Raw genomic sequence first — 23,021 nt, 5'->3', positions numbered from 1 at the left:
CGAAAATGTCTTGCGAGTCTAGAGATTTTTTTTTCGCTTCCCCCCCCCCTTTATCTAATCTGCTAAGCCTTTAATAGCCTTTAATAGCCTTTTAGCAGCTAATCCCCTAAGCCTTTAAGCCTTTAATAGCCGCTAAACCGCTAATAGCGCTAATCCGTTAAGCCGCTAATAGGGTTGCTTCGCAAGACGAAAAAACCGCTAGACGAAGACTCTCGCGGAACGGATTAATTTCGTCTTGCGAGGCACCACTGTATAAGTATCTTTACAGGCATGTTAGCTATTATATTGCTCCTACGTTGGTTCAGATATAGGTTAAGACTTCTGCATACACATTAGGCTTCCTTACATATTTAAAAACCATGCAAGGGAGGCCTAGCCCCTTTGGAAGTCTGCCACTTTTGTTTCATGAAAACATACCAGGAAGCTTCACCACACAGGTAGAAATCTTTTAAACTGAAATGGAAGAACCATGGAGAGAGTGGCAACTAAATTGTTAAAAGAGTGTGTACATAGAAGAGCCAGTGTGGTGTGGTGGTTAGAGTGTCGGACTATGACCTGGGAGATCAGAGTTCAAATCCCATGAAGCTCACTGGGTGACCTTGGGCCAGTCATTGCCTAACCTACCTCACAACATTGATGTGGAGATTAAATAGGGAGGAGGAGAACCATGTACACCACCTTGAGCTCCTTGGAGCTTTAAAATCCTGACTAGAAACACAGCACTAAAGGAAGTCTGGATGAGCCCAATTTAGTTGCACTTAGATCCCATTGAAATGATGAGTTAAGTCCTATTAACTTCAGTACTAATTACTATATAGATGTGTGTATTTGTATATAATCATACATATATTAGAACCATGGAACATGTGTACTCTGTATCAATGGGGCCTCTTTTAAAGGACTCACCCTGTATATGTGTATGTATATATGTATGCATTTGAGTTCACTGCCCTCAGATCTCTATTCTAGTCTTATGAAGGATGAGCAGCACCAGAGGAACAAAGAGAACCCAAAGGGATCTGCCCTAAACAGATTAACCCACAGAATCTGTTCATTGGTATTACAGATTTTCAGTTCTGAGAATCTTTTCTTTTTTAAAGTTGGTTTTTGGCATTGGAGAGCTATTGGTAAGACGAACAGGCAGAATTTCAGTGTGAGGGTGTTATAGTTTTTAAAGGTCTGGTGACAAGTCTGATCCACACACCATGAAAGACCAGAGAACACAGATTTAAGCTTGTGACTATAAGCAAACAAAGGGGGGCAAACAGCACATGAATATGTGAGGAGCAAAAAGGGTAAGAGGGAATCGGGGGAGATGGGAACAGAGATACCAGCTATGGCTTTTGAGGGACAAAAGAAGCTGACATTGATCAGGTGTTGAAGGAAAAGAAGGTTAGGAAGAATGCCACAGACAGTAGGTAGAGATGAGACACAAGATAAGTTCTCCCACTGCCTTTTTATTCCCTCCCACTGACGGATGGCCCTCAGTTTAAAGCTGAGGAATTTATTGATTCTTTGCCTTTGCAGTCAGAATATGAGATGGAGCTGCACCGCCCTGTTCCCTTGGATGTCTTCAGCATCACAGCTCCTTTCTCCCAACATCTCCTCTAATGACTTTTTTATTGACAAGACTGAGTCTTAATGAGGAGGTCTGCTGTGTGTCGTAAAGGGCTGCAGGAAGGGATGCTTTTCTCACACCTGATACTAAGGGACACAGCCAGCCAGTGGCTGGCTCACAAGAGCATTTCCTGGATGATGTGAGCACAGATAGTAGAGAAGGAAAGGATCTGGAGAAGATCAGGTCAATAGGCCAATTCACCCAACTGTGTTAGTGTAAGAACTGCCCTTGAAGACAGTTTGGAAACTTCCTAGGCTCCATTTTAGGTGCTGCTATTGATGTGTAAACCTCTAAACCAGACTTCCCAACCTGGTGCCCTCCAGATGTTTGGGACTTCCACTCCCAGTATCTCTGACCACTGGCCATGTTGGCTGCAGTTTATGGTAGCTGTAATGCAAAGCATCTGGAGGATACCAGCAGGTTGGAGAAGACTATCCTAAATAGTCTGGAATCTGGTTACGAAAGGGACAACTTTCAACCATATGAACCCATATCCGGATTTTAGGGGTGCTTCCAGACAGGCACATTATCTTGCAAATTCAGATCTGATTTTAGTGTGTGTGTGATGCCACACGAGTGTCCAACACACTCCAGATTATTTTCAGTCATGACATTCATCGCTATTCCATCACTTGCCATCCATATGAGCTTGATGTAATTTATCATGCTGTGTTTCTTCCCTTGCCCCTTAGTCACCACTCCCTGGCTCTCCACAATCCTTTTCCTGTTCTGGGTATGAACACAGGCATCTCAGTACCCACGTGCATGCACCTTTAAAACAGAATTCTCTAGAACTGCAAAAGCAAAAGTTTCCAGACTTAAGTTATGTTTCCAATGGGCAGAAATGGAGTGCTGTAGTTGGAGGCGTCAGCAAGATTTTTAAAATGCAGAAATGCAGAAAAGTAATGCTGATGTCTTGAGCAAGACTGCTATTTGCCTGACTAAGGCTTGAGCAAGAGTGATAAAGGGGTCTTGTGCTAGTCCTCTCTATTAAAAAAACCCCCAACTTTTTTTTAAATGAAAAGCATGATGTAGATACTGCATTGTGACATATGCACTGTGTGGAGATCTCAAGAAAGCATCACCTAACTGGGTTTTTGAATTTTAAATGTGCCTTCTGTAGGTAGGCAGCAATTGGTAGAAACAGGTATGCTCATATTGTTTGGGTCTTCAGAAACAGCTAGGTTGTGCTCAAGTGGGGAGCAAACAGAACCATGTGTGAGGCAACAGGGGCCACCAACTGAATGTAACCACAGATACTTGATGGACCAATGGTCTGATGTGGTATGAGGCAGCTTCTTATGTTGTCCCTAACCTATGCACTGAGGTCTATATGCAGCTCCTGGCCATTTTTACGCAAGTAGCAAGGAAAGGGGGAAAGGAAGCAGGAAAGAGAGGAAGAAGAAGAGGAAGAGGAGTGACAGTCAGAAAGGGAGGTGCCCCACCTCCCTTTGGCCCTAGTCTCACCCATTATTGGCTCTGACTCCAACCTCACCCACCACCAGTATGTGTCCACTGACAGCTTGCTCCCAAGGGAATGTGATCCTTGGCATTAAAAAGTTATCTGTCCTACTCTGCAGGATGAGACCCAAGCTGGTGTATGAAGATAGTTCACTTCTAACAAGCCATGTATTAAAGAAAAGCACCAAGTGTGGCAGCGGAAAGAAGTTACAGCCCAGAGCCAGGCAGGCAGCCAGCAAAAATCCACACTAGGTGACAAAGGACAGGAGTTACTGAGCAGTCAGTATTAACAACCAGGTTGTCAATCTAAGAAGAATTAGGAGCAGTAGCCAAGAAATGAAAGCAGCACATGGCTGGAGGTAACACTGGAGTGAACTGAGGGCCGAGATGCATGTTGCAGATATTCAGCAAGATGCCCTCAGTGGGCTCTTCCCTCTATGAGACTGCCACTGCTGCCCTTTCATTTGTCCTCTTCCCCTCTGGATCCAATCTACACAACCGCCCACAGGGAGAGTGCAAAACAACTGGAGGATGATGGTCCATCCCCTCACTCTTGTCTCAACTTGGAGAGGACAGATGAACAGAGAGAAACAGGAAAAAAGAGAATGAATGGGGTAACGAGGCCCTGGGAGCCAGCAGTGACGTCCCAGATGGGTGTAGCTGCCCCAAAATACCATGTCTTGATGCTGGCCCTGGCTCAGACAAAGGTCTGTAGCTTGACCTAGAACAAGCGTGGTGAACCTTTTTTTCAGCTTAAGAGTTGCATTTCCTTCTGAGGATACATTCCAGCCAGGAAAAAACACTCAGAGGGTGTGACATGGGGTGGCTGGCCTGAGAATAGAGGGCGTTGCTGGAGAGAGTCTCAAGGGCCAGATAGAGAGGCTTGGAGGATCACAGTCTCTGTGATGATTTTCAAGACCAGTTTGGCCACTGTGGGCTGCTAGTCCTAATTCTGGTATATCAACACTTTTCCCATGGCAAAATGGTTAGGTGAAGCTTCTGTTATGTGGCCAGATCCAGATTTGGCATGGGGGCAACCTGGAGAAAATGCTCACAGTGGATTGCCCTCCCATCACTGTCAGCACTGCCCATTCAGTTACCTTCTCCCTCTATGCCTCACTCACACCACCACTGATGATAATGATGATGTTTTTTGTTTTTTTTAATAAATAATATTTATTAATTTTCAACCATTTAAACACAACAAAACAGAAAGACAAAAAAAGAAAAGAACAAAAAAAAGAAAAAACAGAAAAACATAAAACTAACAAAGCATGACACAAACCATTTCAAACACAGAACAATTTCAATGTCTTATCTTTCATTCCCTTATTTCCACGACCTCCTCACACCTCCCTTTCTGTTTTCCACTTCTATTAATTATTTCAGCAATTCCTTTCCATCTTCCTCTGTTTTCTATCCTATAATTATGCTGACATATTCTAGCCTTATTTTCCCTTTAATACACTATTAATCTATTTATACTTGATTCCTTATAGCATTTCTACTAAAGCCATATAACTTCATTCCAACATTTTTCAAACATTCATTATTTTAACAGTATTTCTATAAATAGTCTTAAACTTTTCCCAGTCTTCTTCCACCAGCTCTTCTCCCTGGTCTCGGATTTCTGCCAGTCGTTTCCGCCAATTCCATATAGTCCATCAACTTCACCTGCCATTCTTCCCGAATGGATAAATCTTGTGTTTTCCAGTACTTCACAATGAGTATTCTTGCTGCTATTGTTGCATACATGAGACAAATTCTATCCTTCTTTAACACCAATTGACCGACCATGCCCATGAGAAAGGCCTCTGGTTTCTTCAAAAGGGTATATTTGGATACCTTTTTCATTTCGTTATGAATCATCTCCCAGAGTGTCTTAATCCTTGGGCATGTCCACCAAAGGTGAACTCTAATCCTCAAATTCATCTGTTTTTCCTTAAGTTCAGTCATAGCGAACGTCAACTTATGTTCATCAAATTGCCTCTGTAGGGCTGGGGCTCTCTTTCTCTCCAGTTGTGTTTCTGTACCTTCAACAGCAACAGCTTTTTCCTTGACTTCCTCCCCAGCTTGCCATATCAAAATAGGTTCTTGTATCAATTTCTGGGTGATTTCTGTATTGGTATTGTCCATACTCCCTGCATTCAAGTCAACCTCAACAATTGAAACATCCACTTTCGCATTTATCATGTCCATTTTCCTGTGAAGCTGATCCAATGAGTCATTTATCTTATATAATGCAGCCACCAAAGCCTCTTCTGTCGACATTTCTCTTGGTTTCAAATATACTAGTACAAAGACAGCAACAAAAAGAACAGGAGGGCCTAATAATAGACCTCTCCTGGATTATTACCAAGTCCTCCCAGACCTTAATGTTTTGTCAACAGTTGACTGGTCTGTTTTTCCTCTTCCATTTACCATAACATTTGAAAGATTCAAGGTCAGTCCCAGAGTCTCACGGTTCTTAACTTGCAGCTGGAAATTCCGCTAGTCCAACTCTTGTATATCAACCAGTTTCAAAGGCTTCCACTAGGGGGAAACAGTTTCTATTTGTAATAGTCAATAGTATCCTCTTTTAAACAATCCAAAGTTAGTTTCAAATTAGTTTCAATTTTCAGTTACTTTTACTCCTTTTTAAAGCAGCCGGAGACAGTAGAAACAATGTATTTCTCTTATTTAGCTAGCTGTCAATGAACGTTCTAAGCGCTGTCAATGAACATTCCAAAAGACGTCAGTCCTACTAGCAGCCCGTTTCCAGGGTCAGAGCGGCGGTGTTTTAAGTCTCTTCGCTCTCTCCCGCAGGCATACTCAATCCGCAACTTCCCCCTCTCTTCTCCTGCCTCCAAGAGGGGGTTTAATGTTCTTTACCGTTGGAAATTTGATCTTTTACAAAAGACCTTCCAAGACTCCAGCTTACAACTTCATTGCCTCAGTCTATTTACAAAAAGGGAAGGCGGACTTCCTGTTTTGAACCTCCCCGTTACGATACCAAATTAAACTTTTAGAAATCCAATTCTTCCATTTCAGCTCTACTCACGGGTAATTACTTTAAAGTCAAATTGTCCACAGGAAAAGGTCAGCGCTCTCCGGCAACAGCTATGCGGCTTCGCTCCGTGGAAGAAGCAGACGATTCGATGCACCGCGCCGCTCACCCCACGTCGCTCCAGAGCCCCAAAAACCGGGGTTCCCCGCGAGTGGGGGAGGCGCAAAAGGTGCCCGCCGAATCCCACGTTCACAGGCTTCTTCCGCCTGTGATTTTAACGGGTCTCCGCCTTCGCCGTAGCGGCCAGACCCAGATTTCCACGGAGCAGATTCCTCCCGGTCAGAGGAATTCTGCCATTACCGGAGGCGCCTCCCCCGGAAGTCCTGATGATAATGATGATGATGGTTTTGATAGATGACAGAGCAAGGCAGGTGGAGGCTCCAGTTCCTTCTCTTTGCTCTTGTCACTGCTCACGTATGTGGAGAAAGCTGGTGCATAGGCAGCAATGGCAAGAAAGAAGAACAGAGTCAGAAAACCCTGGTGCTCCAAGGTGACCCCATTGTTGGTGTGTGGACCTTGGCAGGTGCTGAACACTGCTGACCATTGACACCAGTCCTGGACAGAACAAAAATGTCTAAATAGTGTACTGTTGGCCAACTGCCACCAAAGCCCATATTAATATGCAATGAGCTCTGGGTTGCACAAAGAAAACCTGAAATGAAATTTCCCAAGCATTTTCAAAACTTAAAACCTGAAGGACACTTTAAAAACAAATTTTAAGGTTGGAGATGGGGGGGGGGTTACAGAGAGGATATCCATCTCACTTTTGCCTCTGCTAAAGCAGATTGTGCAGGGTTTGGTTTTGTTTCAGAGCCAAACTACACATTGCACTGCAGCTGTCTGTAGTGAGAACCCTATGGCCCCTTCAGCAAGGCAATGCCTTCTGGGAAGGAACACTCTTCAGTGTAGAAGAGGAAAAAAGGAATGGCAGGCTTCCTCCTTCCCTTGCCAGGTAGGTTCCCACTGAAGCCTCCTTCTCCCTAGTTGCTTCCCTCTGCCTGATTTTTGCAAGATCAGTTTGGAACACTAGTTGTGGTAATAGGCTGTCAGTGTCTGGGCTAAATACCCCTTCCTCCTCCCTATGTTGCTGCTAAAGAACATCCTCTCCAGGGAAGGGACTTTTGGGCTAATATTATACTTGGCTGTAATGTGGGGTTTGACTCTTAACCTGCAAACGCTGCTTGACCAGAGCTGAGAAAAACACAAAACAAGTGTGCACATGTGTACACAAGGGAGGGAGAACCTATGTCCTTCCAGATGTTACTAGGATCCAGCTCCCATCATCCCTGGAGATTCTGAGGCTAGTGGGAGTTAGGAGTCCAAGAACATCCAGAATGCCACCCCTGGTATACACCATGGGAAACCAAGCTTTTCTCAAATTTTCTTCAGTTCTCTTTTAAAAAAACAACATGGTCTATATTATTCTCACGAAGCACATTCTTTCCCTCAAGGAATTCTGGGCACTGTAGTTTTACCGCTCATAGAATTTTAATTTACAGCAACCCTTAACTACCGTGCCCAGAATTCTCTGAGGCAAAGAATGTGTTTTAAATGCATAGTGTGTATGTAGCCACACTTTTCTGGGAGTAAGACTCACTGAAATCAGTGAGGCTTACTTCTAGGTAGACCTGTATAGGATTGTTTCGTTAAAATTTAATACAAAACTGCTTTCCAACTTCATGCAGCACTTACATGTTCACTGTCCAACTTCAGCACAATAAAAAAACATTACTATGCCTACTTTGTGTTTAAATAAATTAAGTGCCCTATGTCAACAAATCATTCAGCACACTATTCATTTTAACAATCTGTAAAAATGCACCACTCTTCTGTTCTGTTTCCTTTATGGAGTCCTTCCATTCCTAGACACTTTTATGGCATATTGCTTGATTTAATTAAAAGCACTGGAAGCATTTAAACCAGTTTATTTCCCTCACAACCACCTCAGCCTGTAACCTAATGCTACATGGCAACTTCTTTTTTAAAAAAATACCTTAATTGGCTCCAGGTTTCTGTCTCAGTTGTATTTTATAGCAAGTGGCCCCATGTTAGTCCTGTGATGGAAATATTTGAGACCCCAAGTTTGAAGGTTTAAGCAGGCCTGTCTTTACTTTGTGGTTCTAAACAATGGATAGAAATCACTATTGCTATAAACAAGTCAATTGCCATATATAACCCTTTACTTTAACAGAAGGGTATTTGATGTGTTAGATTATATTGCCAGAGTTATGAGATATAAAAAGTAACTACAACAAAATCCTCCTATAATACGCTGCTTTTAACAATTCAGGCTGCAATCCTATGTGCATTTTCCTGGCAGTAAGCCCCATGGAACACAGGGGAACCTACTGTACTGTATATAGGATTGTGCTCTTAGTCCTCAATAAATCAAAAACTGCCATTTAAACTTGTGCTTTTCCCTGAAATATCTCCAACACAGTCAAAATCTGATATGAAATCTCTCTCCAGGGCTTTCCAGCTGATTACTTTTAGTATCCATGAAGATCCAAAGATCTTTCCAGGAACTTAAAATCCTTCCAAGTTGTGGAACTCCCTCCCCACAGAGGTGGGTCTGGCACCTTCACTACTCAGTTTTTGTTACATGCTGAAGATACACCTCTTTCTTTACCTTGGTGTATGACACTGTTTGTAGGACCCACCCTATTCCTGGGATTGTAATTTGTTTTAAACTGTTTTTAAAGCTGTATTTTAAATTGCTGTGACCTGCCCTTGGACCTTAGGGTGAAGGGCAGGTAATAAATCAAAACAACAACAACAACAACAACAACAATTCTCAATACTTTTGCCATTCAGTACTAAATTAAGAGAACCGTAGGCCCTTGATGAGGCTGGCTCATGGTGCCTTCCCTACCTTCTCAAAAATGCCCTTAAGTCCTTAGGTTTCTACCATCTCTTCCCCATCTGCATCATTAGCTGGTGCCTCAATTATAAATGAGATTGTATGGATAAACATTTTCTTTGCAATACTCAGTGGATAAGTTTTACAGGATGCCTTTCCCTCTTGTGTCTGTGACATACCACCTGAGTTGTCTGATACAAACCTGTTCTACAGACACCTTGGTGCAATGAGTCTCGTGTGTGCTCTTTATACAGTGGTACCTCGGGTTAAGTACTTAATTCATTCCAGAAGTCCATTCTTAACCTGAAACTGTTCTTAACCTGAAGCACCACTTTAGCTAATGGGGCCTCCTGCTGCCGCCACACTGCCAGAGCATGATTTCTGTTCTCATCCTGAAGCAAAGTTCTTAACCCGAGGTAATATTTCTGGGTTAGCGGAGTCTGTAACCTGAAGCATATGTAACCTGAAGCATATGTAACCTGAAGTACCACTGTACTGGCTTCCAACAGACTATGGTTGGGGTGATGAGGATGAATGTGTGGAAGCGAGTATGCAAGAGAAACTCATTGAGATAGAAGAGCAGGGATTTAGAAGGCTTGTTGATCATTTCATTCCTTTTTAGTATACTGAGTCTTAACAAAAGGACCCATATCCAACTGAATACTGAATGAACACCCACCCACACCCCAGTGAACAAAATCAATGGGTAACACCTGTGTGTTAGTCATTATTGCAGAAACCAACATAAAAGGCCATAGAGATAGCAACAGGGATTACCTAAAACAAAATAAGGAGATGGATTTGTTTGCAAGTACAGAACAACAGAATTCAGCCTGTTCTTGCTGCAGCCTCAATGCAAGCACTGTGATGTGTGTGTATATATAAACACAGGGCACTCCAGGTGTGCAATAATAGAAACCACTGTGTATGTGTGAGAGGATGAAATCAGTTTGAAAAACACCAGCTTTTCTTTGGGTTATGGATCAACATCCCAGCGGATAATTTATAGAATGCCAGAGTTCTGAGATTACCTCTAATTTATCTCTTAACTAAGTTTCTGTTGGCATCCCAAGAGCGTCACACAGACAGCAAAGTTAAAGCACTACAATTTATATAAGCCCATATATAATTGAGTAATAAGAAATGGAAAACCACATCCATATGAATGAGATAAAATAAATGTAAGGAATGCACTTGGTAAATTTATAACAGTGATATGAAGATCTGATAAATACAAAAAGCAAAGGATTATTCAGTCAAAGCCAAGGCTGCAATCTGAGTCATGCTTATTTGGCAGTACGTCCCATAAAATCAATGAGCTATGCAACTGATTCCAGCTTTTGTTCTTAATCACTGTTGATATGCTTTAATGGAAGTTGCTGAGTTTATGTAATTGGTTTTATTTCTTTTTATAAGCTGCTTTCTGTTTTTTGAATGAGAAAGAAAAAAGGCACATCCACACTACAGATTTATTTTGATTCAACAGTCATTGCTTCCTCCCAAGGAACTCTGGGAATTATAGTTTATGGATGGGAGCACTGCAATGATTTTTAAAAGAATTTTCAGCATGTCACCAGGATTTCATTTCCAACTTTTTCTAGAAAAGACATAACAATTGAAGTAGGGCTGGCCCCACCATTAGGCAGAATGGGGCAAAAAACAGGAGAAAAAGCAGCCCCACCACACAGTGGTTTCTCCTGAGCCCCCAGCCACACACTGGAGTACCCTACCCCATTCCCAATATTGAAGTAAGATTCAATAACCAGGCCAGTCAGCTTCTGTACACAGAACAAGGATGGGAGGCATCTTATCATTTGTCTCTGGCAGCAAAATCTTCAGCCAGACCTGAGTTAAAGTTATATAATACAACCTATCCAAGTTGGTAGTATAGGTAGGGTCAGAAAAGGTGGGGTAGTGGCATCGGCTATTGTTCTCCTTACACAGGAATAAAAATGTGTTTATAAGGAGAAAATTGCACTAAATTGCTAAAGAATTTTCATGAGAATTTTAATTGATTGATTGATTGATTGGCAAATTGCTGCAGAGATGTGGAGAATTTAAGATTGGACAAATGAGAAACTGAGAAAACCGAAACTGACAAATTCTTCCATCCTTACCTTGTGTCCTCCAGATGTTGGACTCATCAGCTCCAGCCTGCATGGCCAATGTAGTCCAGCAACTTCTGGAAGACCACAGATTCATTAGCACCAGCCTAGAGACTATATTTTACTATCATGAATAAAAGTTCTTGACTAGTTGCCATAACTGCATCTTTTGAAAGTGAATTCCACAATTCTTCGTTGTTATAAGCTGTTAATTATGTATGCAGACAACATCTCCTCCCGTTCCAAATTGAACAAGTAAGTCAATGACAGAAACACTATGGGTCCTTCCTATACCAGCTGAATTTCCCTTGATTGCATTCTCTCTTTGCTGTTATCAGAAACAGACTATCCTGGGGAAAAAGTGGAAGGCAAGCAGTTGCCTGTCAAGTGATCTCTGTGAGTAGCTGACATGGCATTCAACAGCCCAGCTAACCAAGTCTGTGGTGTGTATATCCATCTCCTCAAGCCTGCCTCCTGTTGACACAAAGATTTGTAATGGGTGCTGCTTGGAATTTAAATACAGTGGTACCTCAGGTTACATACGCTTCAGGTTACATATGCTTCAGGTTACAGACTCCACTAACCCAGAAATAGTGCTTCAGGTTAAGAACTTTGCTTCAGGATGAGAACAGAAATCATGCTCCGGCGGCACGGCAGCAGCAGGAGGCCCCATTAGCTAAAGTGGTGCTTCAGGTTAAGTACAGTTTCAGGTTAAGAACAGATCTCCGGAACGAATTAAGTACTTAACCCGAGGTACCACTGTACACCACCAACAGGACCAGACCAAGACGTTGTAGTGCCAGTTGGCTGCAATCCTGTATCCACTCACTGGGAAGTAAGCTCCAATGAAATCAATGAGATTTAGGATTTTGTTGCAAATGCCTGACTGTACCTCAAATTTACATTATGTTTATGCTAGCATTGCAATCATGTGTACCCCTAAAGAATCCTGGGAACTACAGTTTGTAGGAGATTCTAAGAGTGATCTGACACGAGATTCCTAGTCACTTCCTTTGGTCTAATAGAACTACCAGCTCCAAGATTCCGGATCTTAATGGGAGATGGAGTTCAACGAGTTCCCCAGCTCTAGGGTTGCCATATTTTAGGAAGACCCCAAAATTATTGAGCTTCTTTTAAACAAACCCCAAAGGATGTCACCTCCACCTTTGAAATCACTGTAATGTCTGGGAAATCATCATGTAGCTATTCACAGAACAGTGGATTCACACATCCTTAGGTCTGGCCCCAGCAGTCAGCCAAGTCAGGCTCTGGCCAAGGGCCCCAGGGACTTGGAAGGGCCATTAACCAGCCTAACTCAGTTGTGCTGCCATTCATCACTCTCCCCACTGGGCCCATGGATGCGTTTCAGTGGCAGGAGTTGCTGAAGCTTTTGAATGGGTGCCACAGCACATCTCTCATCTATGGCAACTAGCATGGCCAATGGTCAGGAAGAGATGGTCCCTCTGACAGCAGCAGGGATGGGGAACCTGGACTGCAACTCCCATGTCTCTGAGTATGTTTTATTATTCATTTCAACCATTTATAAATCACTTAACACAGTAGCCTAAGCTGCACAGATGTCCACAGGCTCCCTGCACCCTGCTCTACAAAAATTAAAAAGAGGGAGAAGTAGGTTGCATTAGTATACATGACTATGGGTTAAACTTCCTCTGTAACCTGGAAAGATTTCGAAGTCCCTTTATTATGACCAACCTAAATGTCAGAAAACTGAACAAGCTTGGGGTTCTACCCAAACCCTTCATTGGGCTGGATGTCAGGTAAAGTGCTAGAGGGGTGAGGGGGGAAAGCTAGCCTGGTACTGAAACCTAAATGTCAAAATTGGTATTTAAAAAACCATTTTTGTTGTATAATGTTAGAAAATGTGTGGCTATGAGGGCATAGCTTTGGGGATTGTGATTTGCCACCACACCAATGCCTAGTCTGATGTTGGGATTCTTTCCCAGCCAGTCTGGGGGTACAGTCACACCATACATTTTGAGCACCATGATGCCATTTTAAATAGTCACAGCTTCTCCCAAAGTATTCTTGGAATTGTGGTTCATTAAGGGTGCTGAGAGTTGTTAAGAGATCCCTATTCCCCTCATTGAGCTACAATTTCCAGAGTGCCCTGTGAAAAGGGATTGATTTTTAAACTACTCTGACCATTGTAGCTCTGTGAGGAGAACAGTATTCTCCTAACAACTCTCAATACCACCAATAAACTACAACTCCCAGCATTCTTCAGGAAAAACTATGATGACTATTTCAGGTAGTATCATAGGGCTTGAAATGTTCAGTGTTAATGTGTCTTGAATTAAGGAAAGGACAAAGAAGCCCAAAGTTGCCTGGGCGTATGTGGAACTTCCCAAAGAGACACAGCTCTGAAGGAAATTAGCTCTGAAGCAGTTAATTTCCCTGGCTCCCAAATTGATAAGCAGCGGGAACGTCAGCGTGAAAATGAACTTGCCTTGTTCGCTGGGGTTCGAAGACAGCGGAACTCAATCAACAACGGGCCACACGGTTCAAAGCCGCAATTCATCCCTCTGCGCCTCTGAAAAATGGGAGGTGACAGTTCATTTTGCCAGTGACAGTCTGTCGGTCTCGCTCAGTGCTTCTCCCCCGTCGACTGAACGGCGGAGGTAAAGTGCCGGCTCTCTGGCACCCTCACTTTGTATTCCACTCAGATGAACAGGACAGTGTGAGATCAAAGGTGGAAAAAATCTCCCCACGGCCATCCACCTGGTATTTTGCCTCCCACCCAATCTTTCCCCACCAATTCCTTTGCACAAAGGACCCCTGAGCCTCATCCGCTCTCGGGGGAGCCGTTCTGCTGCTCCCCGTTTTCTGTACACCCTGATCAGAGGTGCGAAAGGAGGTGCAGCCATGCAAATAAGAAGAGCCTTAGCAGTGGGGGAGAGCAATGGGGAATTCTCTTTCTCAGCAGGCCCACTCCGAGGCCTGGGGAGGCCCAGGAGACTTCTGGGTTTGGGGGGGCCTAGGCATAATAAAGGCAGCCACAGAAAAGTGATGACACTCAAAAACAATATGAGGCACCAAAAAGAAGAGTGAAACAGCATTTGGTTTTTTATTTTGATTTAACAAATGCTTTTCTAGCCTTTTTCTATGCAAATACACTGGCTACTGAGGGGGGAAATCTTGCCTTCATGCTGCATCACAGCTGATATCAGTTAACAAAAAAGTATTTTACCAAATCGTGTGCCTTAGTTGCTTAAATTTGCAGCTCTCGAGTTGAGAGAGTGTGTCACCATTTGATCCGATGAACATAAAAAAGACGAGGCAAAACTCATCAAATGCCAAAGAATTAACAAGTGTCTAAATCTGAGGCTCCTTCAAGCTTCAGGCCTTCCTGCCCCGCAGCCCTACTAAACCCGGGCCCTGCTTCTAAGCAATTTCCATCTCTCCCTCCGCCCCCATGTATCCTTTTATTGCTGTCTTTTTTTTCAAATAGCAGACTCCATTATAAATCAGGGAACACAGAATCATGTTGTACATGAATGCTGCAGATACCTTAATAAGACAATTTTCAGCATGGAGGCCACATTCCCTCATGTGGAACTTTCCAGAGACAGCAGCGGGTGTAGCCTGAGGCAAAAGTGGGGAGAGCAATGGTGTGACTTTTACCTTTGTGCAGCAGGCTATGCATTTCAGCATCACAAGCGACAGACATTTTTACACACACACGCAAACCACCATCAGGGAAGCAGGGGCCATTGGCAAGAGTAGAAGGAATCTTTCCAGTCAAGCAAAATCATTTGCGGAGAGTGCAGAGCAAGGCCAATGAGAGATGCGGCCAGAGCAGAAGGCATGGCCCACAAGACCACCCCCACAAGACCTGTGGTTCTCCAATCCCTGCCTTCAGGTAAAAGGACTAAATTAACCACTTTACGACCTACGGGTTTGAACTCCAATTTCCAGTATTTATTCCATTGAGATTGTAATAGTTACCGTATTTTTCGCTCTATAACACGCACCCGACCATAACATGCACGTAGTTTTTAGAGGAGGAAAATCCGTAGGCATGCCACCCGTAGGCATTCCCTCCATAACACGCACAGACATTTCCCCTTACTTTCTAGGAGGAAAAAAGTGAGTGTTATGGTGCAAAAAATACGTTATTTCAACAGTGCAAGCTTAACCTGTCTACCCAAGGATAAGTCCCACTGCGGTCAGTGGGTTTTACTTCCAGCCAAGTGTGTGTGTAAAAGCCTAAAGCTTAACTGCAATCCCACATGTCTTCTCTGAAGTAATCTCAGTTGAGTTTAATGGAGGCCTACTCTCAGTTCAGTGCGTACACAAATGCACTGCACAGGAGAATGTTCTATTGAACTCAGTGGGAATGACTTGTGAGTAAATGGGCAGGATCAGGCTGCTAAAAGTACTTTGCTTTTGGCTAGGTTGTATGTTAAGAGATTACCTTCATGTCAGCGCATTTGGAAAATTTTTGAAATGCATTACGTTCTAGAAACATAAATATATTAATCTTGGTATTTGCAATTCAGAGATAAAGAAGGGAAAATGCACCCTGTAATGACATAATTATCAGTTACTCTGCCCCATTAGGAAATAAAAGACCATTTTACAAGAAAGAAGCCCTACAGCCAATACTGCCCGTGGGACAATAGCATACTCTTGAGATGGTGAATAGCAGGTTTCAGCCAAAAAAATATAAAATAAAAAAGCTCTAAGCCCTAGAACAGGGATGGTGGACCTGTGGCCCTCCATATGTTGCTAGATTACAGCTCCCATCATCCCCAGCCTGCAAAGCCAGTCGTCAGGGATTGTGGGAACTGTAGTACAACAAACATTTGGAGGTCCATAGGTTCCTCATCCCTACCTAAGAGTAGGGTGATGTTCTTTCCTTCACCTGTATGACAGTTCTGAATGGGGGCATGTATAGAAGAAGCAATAACCACAAAAGTGTGCTTGCAAAACTTTTGATTTTTACCACTGGATGGTCAGATTCTACAAAGTTTATTTTAATTAGCTATCAAAAGAAATGAGCCCCCTTTGCCCAAATGCTCTCTTTGAACTGAAGTGCTTCTCTTAAATGCCAACTTGGGAGCCCAGTGAAAAAAACTGAACAGAAAAGCAGGAAGGGGGAGATTGATAGATTGCATATATTTCAAAGCAAATCAGAAGGAAGTTGGCGTTTAAACCAGTAGACCTCTGCACATAATCAAGGTTAAGATCAGAGACTTCTTTGGACGCCACTTCAACATGTGGGCTCTTGGTTCCTCCGATCACTATTTTTAAATCACTATTTCACAGGTGGAGAACCTGTGGCCTTCTAGATGTTGTTGGACCTCAACTCCCATTAGCCCCAGCTAGCATGACCAATGGTCAGGGATGGTGAGAACTGGAATCCCACAACATCTGGAGGCATTGGTGGCCGATGCTCATTGGGACTAGTAAGGCACAGAGTCCAAAATTGCCGTATTTTTTGCTCTATAAGACTCATTTTGTGTGTGCGTCTTATGGAGCGAATGCAGGCTGCGCAGCTATCCCAGAAGCCAGAACAACAAGAGGGATTGCTGCTTTCACTGCGCAGCGATCCCTCTTGCTGTTGTGGCTTCTGAGATTCAGAATATTTTTTTGTGTGTTTTCCTCCTCCGAAAACTAGGTGCGTCTTGTGGTCTGGTGCGTCTTATAGAGCAAAAAATACAGTAAGTGGAATCAGAACCAATGATAGACAAATCTAACAAATTATTGTTTTGTCCTCATCCTCCTATTTGCTGAGTTTCACAATACTGAGACTTAAGTAAACTGAGGGCAGACAAGGATTGGTGAGGCAATGCCCCATATGCCCTAATGGACCAGCCTCCACTGTCTGGAGGGTCATGGGTTCTGCATCCTTTCTTTACTGTCCTCCAAGTGTTTTTCTGTGGGTATGTAGTGTGGTATCTGGTGTTGAATTCTTTTGAAATTTGACACAGTAAGATAATTTAAAATAAAACAAACCTCATAGGTTAAGTTGCATTGATGAATCCTAAGTTAATAATGATTTGAATTGCCAGATTCAATCCATTTATGCCTTATTCCCCCGCCCCCCAGCTCCAGCAACGTATGTAAGTAGGAATACAGAAAACAATGAATTAGGTTGGATAATATATATTCAGTTTCACATGAGCAAATTCATATTGGAAGAATGTAGTTGCTGAGATCCACTCCACCCCAAATTTATTTTGTCTCTAGTGTAGTTCACTGAAAGCGGAAGACTTGGCAGGTTTTATTATTGCCACGCCATGCATATACAAAAAGCTTTATGAACAAGCATATGCAAAAATAATAGGTCTCTGCCCCAAGGAACTTACAATATTGTAAGAGTGGCAGGAAACAATGGAAGGAGAGAAGGGATGAGAGAAGTACAGATAACATACCAGGGAAGGAGGAGAGGGTGGATCAGGCAAGGTGCAAGTGCTGGGCAGTAGCTTGCTTTAGTTTACGAGGGAAACACTTTCCCTTGTAAACTGAGCAGGTCAATCCCATAAAGGATTGAAGGGAGGGGGAGCAGCCAGGTCCTCCAGATCTGATTTTATAAAATTGGCATTGTGAGGAGGCAGCTGTAAACCCAGACAGATGGAGTATAGCTGGAATGGTTATTATATTTTCAAGCTCTTGCATGCTGACAAGCGGGCCCAATGGGGGTCCGTGGTGGAATTAGTGTATGAAAAGGCAGCAGAGAAGACAGCTCTAAAAGATGGACTGGCAGCTCTGCTCTGAGCTGAGCCATCTTGAAGATAACAGGTTGTCAGTCACCAAGAGCTGCTTATACATACATGCCGCATTACTGAACTCCCACTACCAAGAGAATTAAACCTGTCTACACACACACAAGCAGCTCCAGTGCTCTGATTACATTTACAGAGGTTGCGACCTGCACTTCTGTCTCTATGGAAACCCCTTGCACTGCCAACATGGAGTCAGAGTTGTTTCACCATGGGTGGCTGATATTTAAAGGTAAAGAGACTCTGCCAACTTGGCTGAGCAGCTGAAAGAAACCACATACTGCTCTTTTCATACTTTCAGGCCTTCTTAGCTAATGATTAAGAGAATGGGATAAAGATAGGTAAAGCGAGCAATCACAGAATCAAAGAGTTGGAAGGGAAACAAAAGTAGTCTTTGGGATTATCTACAAACCTGCGGCGTGGAGTAGTGTCTGGATTTTCAGATCAGGGCTGCATACATACCATGTATTTAAAGCATGCTACTTCCCCTAAAGAATCCAGGGAGTTGCCAATTGTAGCTCTATGAGGGGTAAACTACAGTTCCCAGAATTCTTTGGGGGAAGCCATGTGCTTTAAGTGTATGGTGTCTATGTAGTCTAGGATTGAGGAGCCCAGGGCCAAATACACACAAAGCCATGTGACCATAGCTGTCAACTTACAGATTTGAAAATAAGGGACCAGCAGCCAAAATAAGGGACCTGCAGCCTCACCTGTTCCAGGCACTCCAGTCTTTCTGTCCTCCTGCAGGCTGGTCAAACTCATGCTGGGTAGCTTCGAGAACACTGTCCAACCAACTTTGTAACCAGAGGTTCAACTGAATAGAATTTGAATCACATGCACCACAAGGCCTATGCAGCCTCAACTTAAGATGGCTCCCCGGCCTGGCTTTGCACTGCAAAGTTTGCAGCAGCACATGCAACAAAATGGCATCCAGCATTCAAAACCCCCCTCAGCTTGCATTAACTAGCCACACACAAGGCATGCAAGCGCCACCCCCCAGTCGTTCTTAGACTTCTTATTGGGTGAGCAACACAGCCAAGCAACACAGTTGGAGCCTCCCTGGCAGGCAGGCAGGGAGGGAGAGGAGCTGCTTCCTTTGAAATTTAAGGGACATCATTTAAGGGACATTTAAGGGACATCCATCAATAAGGGACAGCAGCGGGACATGGCGCTGGAATAAGGGACTGTCCCTTCAAATAAGGGACACTTGACAGCTATGCATGTGACTTTTAGCTAGTCAAGGTTTGTAAGCCTAGTCTACCTCACAAGATTATTGTGAGGATACAAATATATGAGAACCCTGGAGGAAATTTCGGGTATAAATGCAATAAATATATATAGTGTGATCTTGGCATAAAAATTCAGCAGCATCTCCCATCAGCCCTATACAGATTACCTTGAGAAACACAGCTAGCAGGTGATGGGGAAAATTCTGGACATGCACTGCCAGTCAGAGTGAACAAAACTGGACTAGATAAATCAATGGTCTGACCTGATACAAAGCATACCAGTTTTACAACTGGTCAACCCATGTGTACTAGGGCTGGGTGATCTATCAATCTATCATCCAAAACATGTTTGAAGTTCACATCATGATAATTGTTTCATAATATTTGAGCTGGCAATATATCGTGAATGACAATGTGTGTAAGGGCTAGGCAATATCTGGTTTTCAACATCTTGATAACTCACCAGCTAAACACTGCAATGTTATCAGCAGCTAAACCTCTAAATATCACCCGCTAAACATTGCAATGTTACCACCAGCTAAAAATTGCAATCTACCACAATGTCTGAAATAAGGATGGAACTAAACAGAGGCAAACGGGACAATGTCATTACACACTCGGTTTCATCAACAGGCAAGCCAAAATGCATCCCAACAGAACTTTTGGTTTCGGGCTTGGCTACCAAATGGTGGCATTCAAGACAATCCATAATATGGCGATGAGTCGTAGTGAATACAAATAATCTGGGACTGCTAGACCGCCAGCAGGTCTGTTAGGAGGCAGAGGTAGCAGTGGCAGAAATAGCTTGCCATGGCCGCGGTACATGTTGGCAGTAGCGGCGACAACCTGCAAGGCCTTGCGGTGGCGGATCAATCAGTGGTGGTCTGCGAGTCCTTGTGGAGGCGACAGGAGGGGGCAGCAGTAGCAGCAGCAGCCAGCAGGGCCTTGGGACAGCGACACAAACAGTGGCGGCCTACAAGGCCTTGCGGCGGTGATAGAGAGTGACAGCAGCAGCAGCCTGCGAGGACTCACAGCAGCGATGGGAGGCAGCAGTAGTAGCGGTGGCGGCCTGCAAGGACTCATGGCAGTGATGGGAGGTGGCAACAGTAGTGGTGGCCTGTGAGGCCTCGTGGTGGCAACAGAAAGTGGTGGCAGCAATGGCAGTGGCCTACAAGGCCTCGCAGCAGTGGCGCAAAGTGGCAGCAGTAAAGGCACTGGCCTGAGAGGCCTTGCAGTGGCGACAGGATTTGGCAGCAGAAGCGGCGGTGGCCTGCGAGTCCTTGCGGCAGAGGCCTGCGGGGACTCACAGCAGTGACAGGAGGTGATGGGAGTAGCCACATGCTGCGAGGCCTTCCGGCGGAGGTGAAAATGTTCTCCGCCCTTCCATTATAGCTCCTGAGGGCTCTTCCACTTTTTTATCCAAGTTACCTGCTCTTCCTATCTCCCATTCCTACCAACAGCACGTATTTCCTCCCATTAATTCCTGTGTAAAGCCTTCCTTCTCCACAAAGCTGCCCTGCTCCCCTAATAGTGTTTTTGGTCAGCATTCTTATGCCTTTATCAGTTAGACTGATACCACAAGAACCGTGCCAGTGGCAGGAGACCCACAGGTGATAGCTGAAAGACAGTTCCAGGACACTTATATAAATCAAGGTTGCCATGGAGCAAGTTATTTATTCCCTAGCTACTACAGGTAAAAGCAAGCAAACCAAAAGTCAAATGTTATGTGTGCATTTGGCAGTGTTGGAGTTAATTAATAAAAATGTGGATCATCCAGAGATTGAACATGATCCGTTGTATTCTGTGTCTGCTAACATTGGCTGTGTATGCAATATATCTCTCAAGCAATGTTCCATGCCACCCCAGTCTCTGAGCAGTGCAAGATTCCAGCAGTTCCAGGCATCTACCCAGTGTTCGGTTTCCTTGGAATGAGAGACAGCGGAGACTGTGATGTCTTTATGATATATGGTTTATTTACACATATATGCAGCCTGAGCCTACAATGGAGGGGCTCACCACATTAACACCCCAAGGGGTTCTTGCTTCTCCCATAGCCACAGCCTTGGAATCCAGCAGAAATCAGGCATGGTTCTATCTCTCAGCTGCCCAGCCTGCAGCCTTGCTTCTAGCTTCTAGCTCACACAGCCCAACTCCCAACTTTGTCCTTTGTCTTTCTAACGCCCAATGAGTTGAGGGAGGGCGCTCCACCCATTTGTTATCTGGCACAGAACCACTTCCTTTGTTACCTTAATAACCCATCCTTAGAAGGCCATTACCTCACCAGGAAGCTATCCTGGCTATTCCAGGAATTGAATCTGCTGGATCCAAGAATTAGAAGAGGGGCTCAGGCATAGAACCTACCCTCTGCAACTCATAACACTTTCAAAACGTACATTTTTCCTCAAAGAATTCTGCACACTGTTACAATTCCCAGGAACCCTGAACAAACTACCATATACTTATTTACTTGGAAGTAAATCCCAACATTGATTTCAATTGCTCTAATTTCTAAGCAAATCAGCATAGAATTCTGCTGTACATTGCCAACCAAATCTAATCATTTAGCCAATGGGCACAGTTGTGTGACACACAATATCTGTGGGGTCACCCATCTGGGCAGGGGATGTCACAAAAAGGCACATCATTTATTTCCGCAAATTTTGGTCACGCTGTATTGGGAATGGTAAGGAAGATCTGGCATTAGGGCTGTGGTGAAGGTGGGGGAGCAATATGATTGATGCTTGAAGCAAGGAGCCATTTTCTAAAACAACAACAACACTATCTAGTGTGCAAATAATGCTTTATAAATGCCTTTCTAATTCGAGATACAGACAGGGCCCTGGAAAAGGAGTTTGAGGAAGATTGAATTAAGCTGTTAACCCTCTAGGCTCTCCTGTCGTTTATCGTTAGGGAATTAATAGGGACGCGGGAATGCAGATGGCCTGCCTGTCAGCTCTGCGAGGTGATTTTTCTGATCTTCATGGACGTTTCCAGCATCTTTCATTAAACACTCATGTACCAATTTGTCATTTTAACTGGGCAGGAAAAGAAACTCCCGTTGAACTCCCCTGCCTCAGGTGCTGGGAGTGAAACCCAGGAGCAGGGAGTTTTTATGACTGTCCTGCATTTGTTAGGCAGCCTCAGGGGCTGCTGCATTGTTGCGTGAGCAGTCAATTTCCAGGTGGAAGTTTGCAAGCTTCAAAAATTCAAAATATTTAATAGAAGAAGAAGAAAGATCCAGCAAAGGTAAAGAAAAGATATGTCAAACACCTTTTATGCTGACCACTGTTGTGTTTTCACCAGGAGAGGAATTAAAGAGCCTGCTTTAAACATCACAGGCCCCAGTGCAAAAATAGACAAAACGCTATTCACAATGGTACACAGTGGATAAAATATTTGAAAACTTTCTACATTTATTTATTTATAGCACGTCTAAAGCAACTCTTCAGCCAAAGAGGCTTCTAGAGCAGATTACTGTCTATGATCATGTTGTTGATATTCATCTGTCTCGGGAGACAATGAAGGAGTGCACCTTTGGGGGGTGAAGACAACCTCAAACTGTTGGATTGTTGCAGTGCTTGCTGTGGCTGTAGCATGTGATTGGAAATATTTTGTGCCTGAAACACCTAGCAGAGCAACTGCCTGTGAATACTAGGCTAGATAGACAAAAAACCTGACCTTGTATAAGGCATCTTTCTAAAGTTTCCAGCGCTCCCTCACTATGAGCAGCCCGTTGTTGACAAAGACTGCCATGTTGTCTTGCTGTGCTTTCAGAGTGTGTCCTTACCTGCTACCTGTCAGTTACCTGCCTGCCTGTTTCCCCCTCTGCTTCTGATATTTTGAGCTTCAGCCACTGGGGGTTGGATTTTCCCAGCACTCTGATCTTGGCATATGACATTAAAGGAGGCGATCCAAATAGTCTCTCCCACTCATTAAAACAGGGCGCAATCCATTGA

General features: G+C 43.8%; 1 protein-coding gene across 5 annotated transcripts in view; it reads right to left on the bottom strand.

The window, feature by feature from the left end:
* SKAP1 (src kinase associated phosphoprotein 1) overlaps positions 1 to 14,907 on the bottom strand; it is a 312,733-nt gene extending 297,826 nt beyond the window's left edge. Inside the window, exons 1-3 of one of the 5 annotated variants that reach the window (XM_080979457.1) lie at positions 14,619 to 14,714; positions 13,558 to 13,641; positions 11,103 to 11,167 (exon numbers count right to left, since the gene is read on the bottom strand). In XM_080979457.1, coding sequence (XP_080835583.1) covers positions 11,103 to 11,145 — 43 coding nt within the window. In that variant the 5' untranslated portion in view covers positions 11,146 to 11,167; positions 13,558 to 13,641; positions 14,619 to 14,714. The other 4 variants (XM_080979453.1, XM_080979450.1, XM_080979455.1 and 1 more) reach the window with 4 other exon arrangements.
* Between the last annotated feature and the right edge of the window lie 8,114 nt (positions 14,908 to 23,021).

The sequence above is a fragment of the Podarcis pityusensis genome (genome assembly GCF_964106645.2).
Source record: "Podarcis pityusensis genome assembly, chromosome: 13".
Classification (NCBI taxonomy): domain Eukaryota; kingdom Metazoa; phylum Chordata; class Lepidosauria; order Squamata; family Lacertidae; genus Podarcis; species Podarcis pityusensis.
Note: the sequence above shows the minus strand (reverse complement) of the source record. Positions and strands in the feature narration are given on the sequence as shown.